General features: G+C 30.1%; 1 protein-coding gene across 6 annotated transcripts in view; it reads right to left on the minus strand.

The window, feature by feature from the left end:
- Positions 1-2,270: 2,270 nt before the first annotated feature.
- The window catches only part of LOC123296720 (protein Gawky), a 28,358-nt gene continuing 11,724 nt past the window's right edge, over positions 2,271-18,904 (minus strand). Inside the window, exons 1-18 of one of the 6 annotated variants that reach the window (XM_044878326.1) lie at positions 17,585-17,738; positions 16,994-17,124; positions 15,388-15,462; positions 13,828-15,304; positions 12,806-13,071; positions 11,732-12,431; positions 11,297-11,461; positions 10,339-10,844; positions 9,791-10,078; positions 8,855-9,052; positions 8,441-8,593; positions 7,726-7,886; positions 7,288-7,447; positions 6,733-6,947; positions 6,403-6,667; positions 5,905-6,024; positions 4,799-5,129; positions 2,271-3,685 (exon numbers count right to left, since the gene is read on the minus strand). In XM_044878326.1, coding sequence (XP_044734261.1) covers positions 3,627-3,685; positions 4,799-5,129; positions 5,905-6,024; positions 6,403-6,667; positions 6,733-6,947; positions 7,288-7,447; positions 7,726-7,886; positions 8,441-8,593; positions 8,855-9,052; positions 9,791-10,078; positions 10,339-10,844; positions 11,297-11,461; positions 11,732-12,431; positions 12,806-13,071; positions 13,828-15,304; positions 15,388-15,462; positions 16,994-17,083 — 5,229 coding nt within the window. In that variant the 5' untranslated portion in view covers positions 17,084-17,124; positions 17,585-17,738 and the 3' untranslated portion in view covers positions 2,271-3,626. Of the gene's footprint in view, positions 3,896-4,798; positions 5,130-5,904; positions 6,025-6,402; positions 6,668-6,732; positions 6,948-7,287; positions 7,448-7,725; positions 7,887-8,440; positions 8,594-8,854; positions 9,053-9,790; positions 10,079-10,338; positions 10,884-11,296; positions 11,462-11,731; positions 12,432-12,805; positions 13,072-13,827; positions 15,305-15,387; positions 15,463-16,993; positions 17,125-17,584; positions 17,739-18,904 lie in introns of those variants that run through there. The other 5 variants (XM_044878325.1, XM_044878324.1, XM_044878322.1 and 2 more) reach the window with 5 other exon arrangements.

Here is an 18,904-nt window from a genome sequence, read left to right on the forward strand (position 1 = left end):
TTCATTCATATAAATGGTTTCGTAACGTCTGATAATCAACGATATAAAATGAGGGATGCGATATTCCTACGATTCTGTCGTATAAATGCAGTTCTGTTCCGATAAAAATTCAGAAATAAAATTTGATTAAAAAAATTTGGAATCAACTTTACAGCTTTTAATGATTTACAGCCAAGTTTCGTTGTAGGAATGTCCCTTTTAGATTCATTACAATCTATTTTATTTCTGAATTTTTATAATATCTGCTTTAATTGAGATTAATATCGCCAGTTCTAAAATATGTATGCTTTTGGTGACTAGCCACAAGAATAAAGTTTTCGAACGAGTTCGAAACAATACAAGGTTACAAAAAAAAAAAACGAAGATTGTGTTAAATTTTTTTTATATACTTTTTGATATTTTTAGGAAGTTGAGATCACAGAGCAAAAAGGGCTTTTTGTTTATTAATAAATTTTTACATTATTAAGATTATTTAAACACAGTACCAAATTTTATAGATTATGATTTAAATTTTTATTATCTAAATTTAAATAACCCACTTGTTTTAAATGAATCAGAAAATTATTTATGTTTATTTTTTAAAATATTAATTAACATTGGTATTCATTGTTTTATTTATTTTTTTTTAAATAATTTATTTTAGAAAAATCTCAGTTATGATTTAGAATTGTCGAATTTGTTTGTTTTATAGTTCAATGGATATTCAGTCATAAGATTCTTTTATTAAAATTTATAATTTTTTTCGTGATGTTTTTTTTTTTTTTTTTTTTTTATTAAGGTATTTGTTTTTAAATATGGCCATTGTTGTTAAATGTTTGTTCACAAAGTATAATTAAATATTATATATTAAAAACAACATTATTTTGGTATTTTACGTTTTGTTTTTTTGTGATTAAATCTTTCATTGCGTTTTTTATTATTTTGAACACAGTATTATTTTTTTATTTATTTTAATTTAAAATATTTATTTTAGGCTATGAAATGCTTTTTACAAGCATCAAGAATTGACGCTTGTAAAGTAAAATGTCTTTTTTATCACAAGTCTGAGTAAAAATTATGAATACCCTTCCTTTTTTTAAATATTCCATCCCATCGCTATCCGAATTATTCTTATTGTACAGCCTGTGCACAAAAACAAATCTTCAAGATAAATCTACAACTCTTATAATAATTACACTGCGCGACAAATGTCGACTATTGTTTGATACCTTTGATTATAAAGTAGCTATTTTCTATAAAACTGAACTTGCTGATCACGTAAATAGCAATCAAATTTTTCTAATATATCTCGTTTTTTAAATATTATGTAAAAACTATCTTCATATACCCTCATTCTGAATATGAAAAGTTATGTATTACGGTATATACTCAACGAATAAAAGTTTTTTATTTCTTAAAATTGTTCCACAGGCTGTTTTTTTGCTCAAAGGTTCATGCTGAACATCAAAACTTATACTGTGGTCGGTGTGTCAAAGCGTAAGAAGCACTGAAATTAATCTTATGGGCTTGAATTTCGTAAATGCCTAACTCCATCTAGACTCACGGGCTGATCTCACGTTTAAAATAAATATTTATGATAAAAACCAAGGATTGCAGTAATTTGGGGAGAATGGATCAACTTTGCATGGAGTACATGAAAATAGTTTTTATAATTCAGAACCGTGGCGTAATACAAAAATTTGTGACTTGCGTTCATCTGCTTAATTTAGAAAATATCTAATATCATTCTGGATACCAAAATCGTTTCGCACAGTGTTATAAGCTTTTTTCTTATACTTAATTAAAAACTATAAACTATGCATAATATTATCATACATTAATAATATATATATATTATATATCAATTAAAAACACTGGACTCTTTTGTGCGAGAATAAACAAAAAAAAAATAATTAAAAAAAAAATTAAAAGTTAATAATAATAATAATTATTGACAAATATGTAAATAGCAAATATAATCTGACTTTCAAAATATAACTAGTTTTAAGGTACAATTTTAAAAATAGTAACATACTTATTTTTTAAATATTAATTAAACATTGAAAACCAGGCACATAAAAATACAAGAAATTAACTTTCGTTAAATAATAGTTTTAAATATATTTTTTTTATATAATAATATTTTTTTAATAATACGTTTAATTTGGTGAAAAACAGAGAAAATTTTTTTTTTAAATAAAAAAAGAGGAAAAAAATACAGTTGTAGTTTAGTCATGTGTAAAAAACAAAAAAAAGAAACTAAATTATAATTTGAACTCTCATCGTTGTAATTTAAAAATTTTTTTTCCAACTGAAATATATTTATGAAGTTTCAATTCTGGACACACCTGTACAAATCTCAATTGTCAGTCATAGCAGAAAGTATCAGTCAAATAAATAAGTGCATAACAGAAGCACTTAATCATCACATTTTGAACTTGTTAAAAAAAAATTTGAACTGAAGTACTGATTGCTACTGTTTTAAGAAAAGTTTCTATTATCAAGCCGATGTTATTAATTCTTAGAAAGTTGTTTTAGACAATGTGTTCTGAATAAATAAAATACGTATATTTCAAATAAATACACATTGAACTCATTTTAATTAAGTCTGTGCGCATCCATCAGTAAATTCGTGATCATATATGTACGTTGATGCAACTTTCTAAAATCATGGAATGATTCATGATATAAAATTAACAACGTTTATCTGAATAATAGAATCAATTATATTTGAACTTGGATAATAATCTGAGCGATACATGAACATTCCTTGATTAACACATATTGTTTTTTACGCATATTAAAATCAACAATTAGGAACTAAGAAAATTTAAATCCAACAATTGACCATAAGAATAATAAAATTTTCGATATTTTCCCATTTATTGTCGGCATGAAACACTCGCGTCTTAATTGGAAACGCTTATTTATTTTAGTCATAAATGATTAATAATGGTTAATTCTGTACATTTTAGAATATTCGAAGTACGGAAACGAAGGCGACTACATTGCATTGAATTCATTGCAATGTAGAAATCAATTTTATTACAGCTAATTTTCCCAAATTCATGATACGTTTGACAATAAAGATTACCTTGAACATAATTGATACTAAGGCAGAGAGAGCTGGAAAAAATCATCACGAGCATTGAATGCACCGTTCAGTCACAAGATTTATATGAATTAATATATATCGTTCATTCCTAAATTGTTTTCGAAATTTTGCAGTACAGAATATAGTTAAAAAAGTGGTTTAGAATGTCATATATCGCCCTAGAATATAAAATACGTCAAAGAATCAACACACACGACATCACTAGCAACACTTGCATATTCCATCACCTGTTTTTAAAAGTGATGTAGCTAAGATAAATGTTCGTCACATAATTAATTATCACACATTTCCCTATCAAAATATACAATAATATTTAAATAATAATAATAATAATAATTAAAGAAAAAAAAAACAAAGATAGTAAAATTTCCCTTTCAAATATTTTGAAGAACAAAACTTGACTAGTATCGTAACAGTACACACGAAGTGATATGCAAAGTACATTTATATCATCATAAAATAAGTAGAAATGCAATGTGAGATAAATAATATTTATATGTGTGATGTTATTTTGAAATAAGGGTCGTGGTGATTATCTAATACTCCGTGAGAACGAGCTCTTTGTAAATTTAACATTCTTTGTGTACTTTTCTGTAAGAAAAAGACAAGGTTATCAATGTATGCGGATGGTAAATTAACAAAGAGTGCGTCCGTTTTTAAAAAAACGTGCAAACGCATCGGAGTGTTTTCTAGCCACAACCATTTAACTGTCGTATATATTTGTAATACGCATGTCATGTCATTTTTTTAAATTAATATGCTATGAAATGGAGAAGAGTCTTGAATTGAGCTGCTAATTATCTATAATACAATAAAATGATGATTGGTAGAGATTACATAATTAAATAATACTTAATAAAAATGATTGCGATTATAAAATACAATTCGATAATATTTTGTGTTCACAAAACATGAACAAAATTATATAATCAGCTCTTATTTCAGTCTTTATAATTTTTTTTGTTGTATATATAAATCGCCATCATCAATTCATCCGCTATCGTCATTTATCTTATTTCTGTTATGACATGACAATGGAGTGGAGATTTTTAATCTTAAACAAGTCACATTCAATATACAATATCACCAAATATATAATTTTTTTAAAAAATGGAATACGATGTAGTCCAGAGATTGACTACAAATAATGTATATATGGGATCACTAATAAAATAATTGGTTTATTTAACATTATTTTTAGTCATTCGTTAACTACAATCGTAGCCTTTTTTTTTTAAATCACAAATAATAAAATTGAAGAAGGCCATTTTTAAGCAGCCGTCAATACTACTAATTATATGGTCGAGTATTCAGTATATTTTTTTTTTGGACTATTTTATTGTCCGTCTTTTTTTACAGGTAAATACTTGCAATTGTTTTTGTTTTTATAAATATATAGATAATACAAAAAAAAAGTTTAAAAATATTTGTATTAATTAATTAAATATATATTATTAGGATCGATTTTAATAATATTAATTAAAATATTTTGCATAAATATTAGAATTTGTATAATTATACAAAAATTAATGCATTATCATGATTTTTTTATGTTTTTACAAGCTGGTCCCTAAAAGCTTTCAATCGAAAAATTCCTCTATTCATACACAATTTTTCGATATAAAAACTTTTACAACATTTTTAAACTTTTTTTTCCATCACTATTTACAGGATTGTTAATTTATAATTGTTACATGGACTCACCACCCAACAAATCTCCTGGTAGGTATGAATTTAGACTTGATGGTGTGGCTCGTTGAGTATCGCTGTCCATGGTGGATGGAGGTGCCCCCCATAAACTAGCTGTTGGGGTTGGATTTGGTGGCCAACATGCGTTACCCCATGTATCGGTGCCAGCATTTAGATTGGCACCGGGAGCACCTTTTGTTCCACCACCACCACCACGCCATCCAGCACCACTAGATCCACTTTGTTGTGCTAAATTTTGCATTAATGTGTTGACATCGCTGTCGCCGGGAGATTCGGCAAGAATTGTTGTGTTACCCAATACACAATTGTTTAATGCAGTTTGCGCCTATAATTACATGGAAATTTTATAATTAGTAGAATATATTAGCAGCGGATATAAACGAGCTTTTAAGAAAATTTTACTCTCATATTTAGTGTTTGGAACTCATTTATCATCATAAATTGGATCCGTTGTTTTAATCATTGGAAGTCTTTAAAACATTTACCCAAATTGTCTTTACTTATTTCTAAAGTCGTACTATACCAAAAAAAGTGAAGGTAGCTTTGAAAATCATAGAAAACATAAAAAGAAATTTATGGAAATTTAAAATATTCTTAGCAATGGACTACTTAGGTGATTCTATGACCCCTGTACCAAAATTTGGATACTACCTTAAATATATTTTTAACAAATAGATCTTCAATAGGTCATTTTATGAACCCTTGTATCAAAATATTTGTTACAACCTAAAATATTTTTAAACAAATCTTACAAACTTTAAACTTTATTCTAATATACAGTTAGAGTCTCGATAATCACAAATGTCTGGTAATAGGAATATTTTCGTCCACCAGAACTTTCCATACAGCTCTCTATATACATCTAATATTCATTGCTATGATTCTAAAATAGCATCACAATAAGACGTTTTTTATGCAGTGTGTACAGTCTAGCTTAAATACATACATTCCAATACTGTTTTTTCAATGCTTTATTTTATTTATAATGAATTTTTCCATTCAATCTCAATAATCGAAACTTCCCCAGTTTTCATGGAGGCCCGATTATCGACACTCTATTGTATTTCATTTATAAGCAGGGTATAAAAATGATGCGTTACCTTGATAGCTTCTTCCCGAGATGAATATTTTGCAAGTGCAAATCCATGATTAGAATAAAGATGGAAGCTTTGTAAAGGTCCATGCTGTTTGCATAATGTTTGTAGTGTAGAGCCGTCAATCTGTTGAGAAAATAATAATTGTTAGAAAATTAATTTAAATAATTTTTAAAATTATTTAGTTGTGGTTTATTTACAGTACTCTCATAAAATATAAACGTTTGAAACTCATTTATTATCATCAATTGGATCCGTTTTTTTTAATCATAGAAATTTCTTGTCGGGGGGTCAAAATTTAAAAGTATAAGAGCATATTTTCTTAATTAAATATGATTTGATGTTAAATGATTTATTATTCAATTTTAGAACCGCTATTTCTGAAGCATCAATCTAAGCTAGGCCAGTCTAAAATGTACCAAATAACTTAATAACTAAAAGGGAAAATATATAAAATTTTTATGTTCCAGTGTAAGTTATATAAAAACAAGAAAAATAAAATACCTGTGCAGTAAGATTTCTTAAAAGAAGCCATGAAGATCCCCAATTTGCAGAGCCCCAAGCGCCCGAGGCGGCTGATCGAGCACCACCAATTCCACTCCAACCATTTGTGGTAGCATTTGATCCACCAATTCCACCTTTAACAAGGCCAGGTGGTGGACCACGTTTTCCCATTGCTGGTGCACCCCATAATTCGTTTGCATTGGCCGTTGGCTGAGGTGTAATATCACCCCAAGTACCCTTTGTAGCTCCAATTTTATTTAAAGGACTAAAAAGAAGAAATTATTTAATTTCATTTTGATAACTACAGAAGCGTAATAAAAAATTACATACCTGGTAAATGAAGTAGTTGAGATTGGGTTGAAACTCCATGTAGAAGAAGAGATGCTTAATGGTTCAACAGGAGGCGATGCTTTTGATGGAACGGTAGATGGAGGTTGAGCACTGAATATTTCAGTATCCTTGATTGTAGCCAATGATAATGGTGAACGTACAACGCTTCCCGGAGTAATGGTTGGATCATCTTCAATACTCTTCATCTGATTGCCCTGAATAATGTCCAGTAAACGATTAAAGAATTTTAGGATGAACTTACATTTAAAGAGAACACAAATTGACCACCTAGCATGCTTGACCATGCCAAAAGCTGTAATACATACACCTGTTAAAAATATTCGATAACCAACGGTTCCCATAAGAACAACATTGTTCATAATCTTAATCGAACACTATTTCTTTTTATAAATGAAGCCCATATATAAATACAAATTGTGGACAGTTTTTATACATTTTACAAAACGCATGCCACAATTAAAAAATAAATATAAAATTTTTTTTGGTCCTGTGTTTCACTTTTCAAGTTTACCATCTGTTTACGTTATAGCATACCTTCCATGGTTTTCCAGGTTCAAATTCTGGAACTACATCTAAGAATGTAGCAGGTGATGCTTGAGCCGAAGGCCATGCATCTTTTCCAGCACCGTCAGGACCATCAGTTCCTGAATCAGGCCATCCACCAGTATCATTTGAGCGACCAGTAGACCACGGTCTACAAAATAATATCAAATTAAAATATCTCTCAAATTTTAATCAATTTATTAGAATTTATTAAATAATTTTATCTCATAATCAATGTTTGGAATTCATTTCTTATCATAAATTGGATCCGTTGTTTTAATCATAGAAAATTATTAAGATTAAACTTGTTTTTTGTTATTTAGCTACGGAACTATAAAAATAAAAAGCAACGAACAAGTGTAACTAGGTTCCTTTCTAACATAAGAAAAAAAAATTAGTAATAAAAATATAAAAGTAAAATTATTTTACCCATCACTTTGACCAAGACCAAGATTCATTGATGGTGACGAATGAGCTACTGGCGGTTTTGCAATAGAGCCTGGTGCACGACTAAATTCACCAGTGGTATCTTCTTTTTCAGGTTTAATCCATTGTTGTAATCGTGATTGGGATGATTGGGCGTATGAAGTCTAAAAAATATGATTAGTGATTCAAATTTGCATTTGTTAATTTAAACAGTGATGGCGTTTACGCATACAATATTAATTCTTAACATCCTAAACAAATTCGAAGGATTATAAAGAAAATATATTTAACCAAGACATACAACGTGATAAAAAAAATCGCTCTAAACTATGAATAATAACTAATTTTACTTGTAAATAAGACAATTTAATGTGAATGTTGAAAATTTCGGACTACGGACTAATTTTAATCCAGAGTTCGTTGTTTGTTCCAAAATTTATCAAACAAAAACAGTATATCTTAGCCATATTTCGAATCTATATCAATATGACACACTGTTCAGTGATTAAGTCGGGTAAAAATTTCTCAAATTATATTTCCTGCATATGTTATACATTGAAAAAAAATTTAAAACGCAATTTAGCAAGATCAGGTAAATAAATAATGTAAAAGAATTAATTATTTACATGTTAACTCAATAATCCGTAAAGAATTGGCGTATTAAATACGTGGCACATCACTGATTGTTATAATTTTTTGTAAATCAATGTTTTTTTACCGGTGGTTCTTTGTTTAATGACAAATCAGAGAAATTTCCTTGTAAAGCTGATATTGGATCATGCATGTTGGTCTTGAAGAAATCTTGACCAGCTCCACCACCGCCTCCTCCCATTTGTTTTACATACAATGCTTGATTGGCAGCAATTTGATTCTGAAACGAATTTTATTTTAATTTTGCTATCGATTACTTGAAGTCTTAACAAATTAATTGATGAAATAAATTATTTAAAAATCAGACATCCAAGGAAGTTAAAAAATCATCAGTATCAACGAAAATTTGTATGGTTATCATCACTTAAAGTGTTGTTTTTAAAGTTGCGGTTTTTGTTAAAAGTGTTATTTTTGAGTGTATCCTAAATAAATAGAAAATGATGTACACACATTTTATCTATCTCAAAAAATATATAATTACCTGTAAATTAGTAATTTGTTGTTTTGTTTTAGTGATATTAACGGTAACTTGCAGTATTGCTTGAGAATTGGGTTTTCCTAATGAACTTTGTGATTGAAAGACGCTATGTTGATTCATCAATGATTGTAACAATTTAATATGTTGCAATAATTGATTTAATAAAATTAATGTTTGTGGAGCTAATGGTTGATTTAGAATCTGCAAAAATAAAAATACCAATTTCAATCATATGTTAAATAAATATATTAAAACATATTTTTTTATATTTAAAATCAGACATCCAAGGAAGTTAAAAAATCATCAGTATCAATGAAAAATTTATATGATTATCATCATTTAAAATGAAATTTTTTAAAGTTAAAATAATTATATTGACCCGCAAATGGATCGGAATTCTAATTTTAGTGTAACTCACATTAATTGTTCGAAGATTTCTTCAAACATCAATTTGGGCCAACTCCCATAATTTTGATTCACGTTTACTTCGAAATAAAAGGATTTGAATTTTTTGTTCTTAAATCTTATCACTATATCAATACAAAACAAAATCATGGCAACAAAAAAAGGAATAAAGCATGGTTAGTTACTTTACCTTCAACTTGAAAACGTTAACTTTTGTTTAACAGTCTGCCTTGCGCTAGTCCAGATTTGTATTCTTTATTTATCTATATTTATCTAGTTGCAGATTAATTGTATTATTTATCATTAGTATAAAATTACAAATGGCGATCAGATTCAATTTCCGAATTAAAAAACAATCATTAAATCGTTATTTTTCGAAGTAAAGGTGAAAATGTCGGATGAGACAAAAAATGTTCTTTGAACCAATATCAACATTTGATGTGAATTGTTAGGATCAATGTACCAATCCATCTTCGGTCTAAATACCAGTCTTTTATATTTTAATAACAGAAAATTAATATCATGATTTATTACCTGGTGATTTAAATAACCAGCTTGAACAGCCATTTGAATTTGTTGTACAAGCATACGTAATTGTTGAGTACTTGGTTGAGATTGTGCTGGTGGTGGTTGTGATCGTGCTTGTGAACCTGTTGCACCATAACCAGGTATATTAGTAACCGCTGCAGATCCAGCATTTGCACCTCCACTTGCTTGTAATATTTTCTGGACAACTGCAGGAGACATGTTATTAATGGATGGTATTGATGGATTTCCACCACTTCCACTCATATTGTTGATTAAATTAGGTGCATTTCCACCCTTAAAAAATGAAAACAAATTAATTAAATTATCAATTTTGAATTATTTATATATTTAACGTAATTCAAATATTTAAAAAAAGATCAGACATCCAAGGAAGTTAAAAAATCATCAGTATCAACGAAAATTTAAATGGTTATCATCATTCAAAAGTATAATTTTAAATTTTTTCTAAATTTTAAACAAAAATAGACAAAGAACGAGATCTCTTTTGAAATTAACAAATTTGAATAATAAGAGGAAAATAGTTTTATACTTACAGGAGGAAATTGTATTTGACCTGGCCCGCCAGGCCCAAATCGTTGTCCATAAGGCCCTGCATTAGCATGGTCATATCCATGTTCATCATGTCGTCCTCCAACTGCACTGGCTGATCCACCAGTACTGTTACGCCAGGTATCAACAGACGGACGTAATGGACTTAAAATATCTAGTGCATCATCTAAGTTCATATCTCTTAAGCGTAATGCATTTTCTGCATCTTCTTTTTTGTAACCCATTTCTACAAGATGACGGAATTGTTTACTATTCCATACATGTTCTTTGGTAAGTTTTGGTCCTGGTTTATTCCAATCGATTTCTGAATCCCATGCAACAGGTGGAGCTTTTGGTTTTGTATTCCATGCTTCTTCACTCCAATGTTGTTGTGCATCATCACCCCATGAACCGTTACGACCCCACAGTGACCCGTCGGTTGGTGGTTTACGATTACTGCCAACCATTCCTGGTGGACAAGCATTTCCACCACGGTTACCCATTGGTCCTCCTGAAGGTAAGTCTGTCCAATGAGATAGTTTGCCTGAGGCTGTGAAAAATGTTTTTGTGCGGATGTTAATGCAAGCAATGAGGTGGTTAATCTTAATAAGGTTTTATTGAGATATAAAATTTTTTAACTTCTTTTTATTAAAAATGTAAAATTACTGATTTGTAAAGCTCACGATACACTAAAATTAGATAAGGTTATAGCCAAAAATTCATTTTGATAACGTAAAGAAGGGATCGTTTCGCAATGGGACTTTACTCCTCGTACCATTTGAATCTATTCGAGAAAGCAATTCTTTATGATTAAAATGCGCAAGATCTGTCTACCGTTTTGATTTTACGATAAAATGTGAAAAGATGAAATTATATAATGTTAAATCTCAATAAATATTTTTAAAAAGGTGGGGGAATGATTAATGAAAAGCGTAAGCAGTGGCTGTGCAATGAAATATTTACCAGGCATACGATTTGGTTGTTGAGTTGGGTTTCCCCACAACGATGTTCCATCATCAAAGTTTGGCATTGTTCGTCTCTGAGATGGAGGTGATGGTTCTTCCCAACCAGATTGTTTATTAGTCATCCCTATTTCTTTGGGTGGCGGTCCTGACCATTGATTTACACCTAAAAAATTAAAACGGTTTAAAGTAACTATCATAAATAAATTCGTTAAAATCCTTGTTATTAAATTGTTATCAGACATCCAAGGAAGTGAAATTAATCAGCGTCATTCATTTTAGGCAGAAATTTTATCATCATTAAGAATGGAATACATAAGTACTTATAACACGTAGAAAATCAATTAAGACTTTTTCTTTTTTCTAAGTGATAAAGTAGGTATTCTAAAAAAGTAATAGTTTGGTCTAGTATCTGATATATCTATTGTTAACATACCATTTGGTGCAGGTCCAACCATTTTTCCAGGAGGTTGATGATGGCTCATTTGATGAGGAGGATGTGGAGGCGCTCCCCACATACCTTCACCGTTCAAACGACCAGAAATGCCACGTGGATCTCCACGCATATCTGGAATACCACGTAAATCACGAGGATCACGCATGCCATCTCTCATTGGATCACCGCCAATCATTCTCATAGATTCTCTTGGATCAGCAGCACCAGTTCCAGAATTTCGGGGATCTATTGATGTTGGTCGCATTGCTGCTTCACGTGGATCCATAGCTGCAGCACGTGGATCAGCTCTAGGATCACCCCATCCAGAGTTATTACCGGTACCATTATTTCCCCAATCATTTTCCTTTTTAGGGCCACCCCACATGGCATTACTATTATTTTGCCCTTGAGCACCCCATTGTTGTGGATTATTCGGAACACCAGTCCATACATTTGAGGAATCGCTAACATCATCTTCTTCACCCCATGTTCCTCCTATATTTGTGGTTGGTGTATGACCCCATGGCGTTTTTTGTACTGGTTGTGCTGGAGGTTGGCCACCATTACGTAAATTAGCTTCCCATAGTTCTGTACCATTATTTACAGGTGGTTTCCAAATAGGTGCACCACCTGGTCCCTCTTTTTGACCAGGTTCTGGAGATGATGGTATATCCCAGTTTGTATCTTGATTAACGTGTTGCTAAAATAAAACAAATTTGATCAAAAACAGGTATTTTAATGAATTAAACGATCGAAAATAGTTGTGCAAAATTTTTCAGATAAATTTTTTAATCAGAATAATCTGAGTTCATAAGGATCCATTGGTACATGAAAAAGATCATCATATAGACAAGATTGTGGCTAAAAATATCTGGATATGGCCATTGAGCTAATATGTATTGATATAAATACTCAAAGCGGGCACGAACGGAATATAGCCGAATTTCTAGCTTATGATCCCTTATTTAACTAGTATATATCACTTGACAGTGTCTTCAGGCCCGTGGAGAAACGACATTCAAATAAATGTATGTGAAATATGATTAAAATACAAATTTTTTAATAAATACTTACACCACCCCAACCATCTTGACTAAACAACGCTTCACGCATAGAATTCAATTGTTCCAATTGTTGTTTAGTTGAAGTTGTAGTTGGAGCTACTGTATTTGTCGGATTTGATGGACCTGTAGGATTTGGTCCGGCATTAGTAGAGGTTTTATTTGCATTATTTTGATTCCATCCTTGATTACCAGCCGTGTTAGATGTCGGTGGTTGATTTGGATTCGCATTTTGTGATGGATTTGCGTTTGAATTTCCGGTTTTGTTTGTATTTGATGCTAAAAAATATTTTATTGTTAAAAATCTAAGAATATCTAAAAATGATTTTATGAATCTTTATAATTTATCAGATAAGAATTTTAATCAGAAAAATCTGAGTTCATAAGGATCCATTGGTAAATGTAAAAGATCATCATTTAATAGTATGGCTAAAATATTAATTAAATTGGGCGAATATTTTTGTTGTTATCGGGTACAAGATTTTTTTCTGTTAAAACGATAAAATATTTTCGACTTTTCGAGTATCCTTTATAAGCGAGATTTTTCTACCAAAAATATAAAAATATTTAAATATTAACTTATAGAGGAAATAAGGCATTTGAACTAGGAATCGATTTCGCCTTTACTATATTCTTATGGAAGTCGGTGGAAAATATTTGCCTGTTCTTAACAATATCATATTCGTACAAACTAAAGTTCGATTTTCGTCCATAAAGTGGGCCAAAAGTATCTTATTACCGGACACCATTTTTTTTATTTATTTAACATTTAAAAAAACTATTGGATTGTATACATTGGGCGATTTTTTTGATCGTTAACATTTTTTAACTAGCCTCATCGTTTTTATAGGAAATATCTTTTAGTTAATCTCTGTGCTTGAGAGTGTATTTTCCAAAAATGTGTTCGCAAATCAAATTTTTATTTTGAATTTTTTTAACCGTCGTAAATTTTTGAAAAAAATTATAAATGAGATACATCAAAAATGTTTGTAAGAAAGAATTTAAGATATGAAAGCAATATTTTCATTTACTTACAGTCTTGTGAATTAGGTGGACCTTGTCCTGGTCCAGTGGTATTATTACGAGTTGAATTGTTATTCCAATTATTTTGATTATTTGGATTTTGTGCAGCAGGAGTACTTCCCCAACCAGTTGAATTATTTGCATTATTATTATTTGAATTAGTTGCTGGTGGTGTACCCCAACCGGATGTACCTGTATTCAATGAACTTTCTCCACCACCACATAAACGTAATCGTCTTCCATTTCCATGTAAGCGTATCCATTGTTTCTCCCTGGTTTGTGCTTCATTCTGTTGCTCAATCAATTGACTAAACGTATAATATTGGTCATGGTGACGGTGTTTAGCAGCTTTGAATGAAGCCACAACATTGGTATTGGTATTTTTAATTAAATTATTGTTTATTGCATTGTTAATACTCATTGTAGTATTTATGGTATGCTTAGTCGTCATGTAGATAAAATCGTTGTGGTTCTCGCAAGTATTGCTCTGTATATCGTTGGAAGTAATGGTGTGTTGTTGATGTATCCCTGATTTACTCTCAGACTCAGCGAAATTCGAAGCGTATTCATCAATCTCAAACAGTTTTTTTGTATTGTTTTTAAAGCTACATTTGGGTGGGTAGTAATTACTGTACTTGTTACCCTGGACAATTGGCAATAATAATACGACGGGAATGTCTATATCAGGAATATATAGTTGATTTGCTTTATATTGATCATCATCATTCGGGAACAGGTTTAAAGCACCATTATTATTAACGTTTTTAACATTAACTAATTCTAACAACTTAACACTATTATAAGAATTATTGTTTGGCTGTGTGACGACGTTGTCTATTCCTGTGCTAGTTACGTCGACTTCAGCCGCTTCTACAATTATATTACGTTGTGGTTCAGTAGTATTTGGTTCGGTAACAGCAGTTTCGCTCGAGAAATTATTTTTATTACCCTTATATTTATTTACCGCTAAACTACAATTAACGTTCACAGATTGCATCTTATTATTAGACTTAAGAATAGAGCTGCCGCCGAAAAGGATAACAGGATTTATAGGAATATCAGAAAAGGATTGTTGATTTGATTTGGATGAAGTCACAGAGAACGAATATACTGAAACAAATGAAGAGGTGGCAGTGATGCTAAAAATGGGATTTAATAGTGTTTTAAAGGTAGTCAAGGGTGTGAGAGATGACATACTGTCAATTTGGTTTGAGGTTAATAGTGGACGGGCGGAGGCGGGGCAACTTGAGCTGGGTATCACAGACAGGGGCTGTAGGGCCACAAGGGGGCCAGCTCGATCCCCCCGGGGGTCCACGGGGCACATTGGCCCACGTTGATATTGATAGAAGGTTGCTTGAGTACAGTCATCACAGGTGATTACACATCCTGTGCTATTAACTTGTGCTTGTACTGTGGGTGCGCTCTGAGGCAGGCAGGCGGCGCCACGGAAATCAGTCGGAGCTGCCATTCTTGTTAAAACGATTGTGTCCTAAAATCGTTTTAAAAATTATTATTAGTTTTAATTAGAAAATAAACTCACACATTGAAAGTAGCAATGAATTACACCCTTACCCTCGGAACAGGCTGAGGCACTTGATCGGTAGGAAATGTGGAACAATGTTGTGCTTTCACACGTACTACATCCTCCTGAAATTTTAAATTAAAATTGTTTCAAACAATTTTCAACAAAAATACATGTACATAAATATACATTTGCATACAAACAACTAACTATATAATCTTTGGAACGATATTTTCATAAAAAAAAAGTAGAACTTTTACCGTAAAAAAAAATATTTAACCCACAAAAATTTTTTTATAAAATTATCGACCTGATTTGAAATTTAGTGGAAATTTTAAAATTATCTCTATAGTCAAAGAATACTACAACTTGAGCAGAGATACTACAAGTTTAATTTTTGTACAAATAAATAGTAACACATTTATTATCATTTTCCTGGAGGAGAGATTCTCTACCACCTTAGATACAACCTTGAACTATGTTATTCTCAAATTTGAAAACATATTTAAAAATTTGGCCCTAATTTTTTTTTAATAACGAAATTTGAAACAAATAAGTTTATAAAAGATGTATAAATGATATCTAATATTTTAGCGATTTGTGTATCATGACATTGGTATTTGATGAATTGTGAATCGACCTCTATTAGTCCTTTCCATTTTAATTATGGTTCTTTTTATACCATGTATATATGAAATATACATAGTATATTAAGTTTAGTCCCAAGTTTGTAACGCTTAAAATATTGATGCTACGAAAAAAATTTTGGTATAGGTGTTCATAGAATCATCTAATTAGTCCATTTCCGGTTGTCTGTCCGTCCGTCCGTCTGTCTGTCAACACGATAACTCAAAAACCATCTTGTAAACCGTTAGAGATTGAACAAAAGTTTAAATATAAAAAATATTCCTTATAAAAAAATAAAGAACATTTGTTTGAAAGGTTTTTTTTTAAACATCACTGTTTACCTGTTTAAATTTTATAGTATGTATTAATATAGGAATATCAGTTATGTGTGTGTGGCTATTTAAAAGTGGATATCTTTTGTTATTTACGTGACGTTAAAAAACAGACGATTGCGTCATCAACACTGTCTATACATGGTATTTCAACAATTAACTCAGTCAATTGTTTGTTTTCACTTGTTTATTTTACACTGAATTACGAAAATAAGAGATATTAGTAATTTGTTAGGCAAATTAGTAGTTTAATAGTCTTCCCGAAACAAAAACTTAAATTTTAATTAAAGACGACACGGTCTATACTGACCATAAAACAGAAATATTTTCTAAAACTTTCGAAAATGTATTATTTGCTTAAGTGGTCCTAGAAGACAGTTGATTTCCGAGATTCTACATCGATTTTCAACATCGATAATACGGTAGAGCCTCGATAACAAAAAAAATTCTACAAATTACAATATGTGTTCTCTTCCTCATAGAAAACTAAAATCTCCCTCATTTATAGTCATGGAACCTCGGCAATTTTTAATTTAAACATTGCCCTAAGTAACTCTTCTTTTCTAAGAGTCTTTCGAGAATAAGCATTAACCCTAGTTTATAAACGACACTAAAACTCAAAATTTGAGTTTTTACCATAGTTTTATTATAATAAAATTAAGTTAAAAAAGGTTATACTTTTTCTTGATATATTTACCTTTATATTTTGTACGTGGGAGGTAAATACTCGAGATGGCTCGGAGAAGCGCGCGGGTCTATTCTTACTGGCTTTTATTGCCTCACTCATTGTGTGGCTAGTGCTCCATGTCAGTCTGCCCACGCGGAGATCTAGAAAATAAAAGAAAAAAAATATTAGTTTAAAAAAAAAAATTTTGATAATTTTTTTAAATAATCATAAACTTAAGTAAACACTTAAAATTAATAGTATCACATGAAAATTTGGTAATAAAATATATTAAAGTAGGTTAAAATTTACCAAAATTGTAATAATAATTTTTTTTGAAAACACATTATTTTAATTTATAAATACGACATTCGTAAATAGTACAAGAACATAGAAAATAATTTTACACTGAAGAAACATACAAGCAAACAAAAACGAAAATAACCGAAGTAATAACAAAAATTTAAAAACACAGATTTTACTTATATGAACATATAAATTTACACAAATTATAAAAATAATAATTGATCACATATTTATATTTGTTAATTAAGAAATTTTATTGTAAAAAATACCTTAAAATTGATTAAAAACAATGAAATTTCGTCAAAAGATTCCACTTACATTTCAGTAATGGAAGGCGTAACGAAGATTAACGAAGTTAACAACCAGTAAAAATAAAGTAGTATGTTTGACGAACACATTCACCGCGTCGTACATACATTTTGTAAATATTATTTTATATGAAAATTATATTTTGCAAATTAAAATTTTTTTTATGAAAATTTATTTATCCAACTATTTTCTACTAATTTTTAGAGTATTTACTTAAAAATTATGTGATGAAATATATTTAATATGACAGTCTTACAAATTTTAAATTTGGTATTAAAATATTGATCGCTGGTTTACGTGGCAATAAAGTAGCACACGGCACGGTAAGGGGGGACAGAGAAGAGGTATGGAGGCCCAAACATCTATTCCTCCGACTTGCGCACAGCAGGTGCGCTAGAGTTTAATACAGTATAAATAAACAAGGGTTTTCCAATTTATTAGCTAAACGCAATAATTTAAATTTTATTTTTAATTGTTATTAAAATCAAAAACTAATTCACGAAAACTGGTAATTAAATAAAATTATTATCTTTTTCAATCGATAAATGAAGTCTCTTTATCTTTATATACATAACTGAAATTAACCACTTTGTAGACAAAAATATGGTTAAATTTAATGAAAAAATTTTTTATTTCAAATAGTTTTGAAGATATTTGCAATCAAAGTTTTTCTGGTCAGATAAGATCTAAAACTTTTATGGCATTTTTGATCGTTCTAAAAGAGCGCGCAAATGAAACCAGATATGTCGAGAATTAGATTATTATATTCAGACAATTGTATATTTATTTTTTAATCAACTTCAAAAAAACGGGAAGAAGTTATTCAACTGTTTGTTTTTGCATACTTGTTACGCGATTACTCCCACTAATTATAAATTGATTTTGCTGATTCTTCTTTTGTTTGGTATGTAATACGTCAGAAGTGTTCCCATATAAAATTTACCCTTTTTTGAAGGAGGTTAATGATATTTTATATGGGACTACCTCTGAAGTAGGATCTACCAAACAAAAAAAGAATCAGCAAAATCAATTCATAATTGCCGTAGTAATCACGTAAACAGTCGAATAACTTCCTCCATTTTTATGAAGTCGGTTTACAAATAAATATATAATTGTTTGAAAACAGTAACTTAAAGCCATTCTCAACAAATCTGGTTTATTTTGCACGATTTTTTAGAGTTTTCAGTGTTCTAAGAAACACAAAATTATAAAAGTTGTCTATGACTAGTCACTTTTCTTCCGCAAGTGTTTATGCATTTGTATTATAAATTTTACGCATAATATATTTTCATTTAAATTAATAATTTGTTTCGTAATAATATATTGACA

Source organism: Chrysoperla carnea, chromosome 3 (assembly GCF_905475395.1).
Source record: "Chrysoperla carnea chromosome 3, inChrCarn1.1, whole genome shotgun sequence".
Taxonomy (NCBI): Eukaryota; Metazoa; Arthropoda; class Insecta; order Neuroptera; family Chrysopidae; genus Chrysoperla; species Chrysoperla carnea.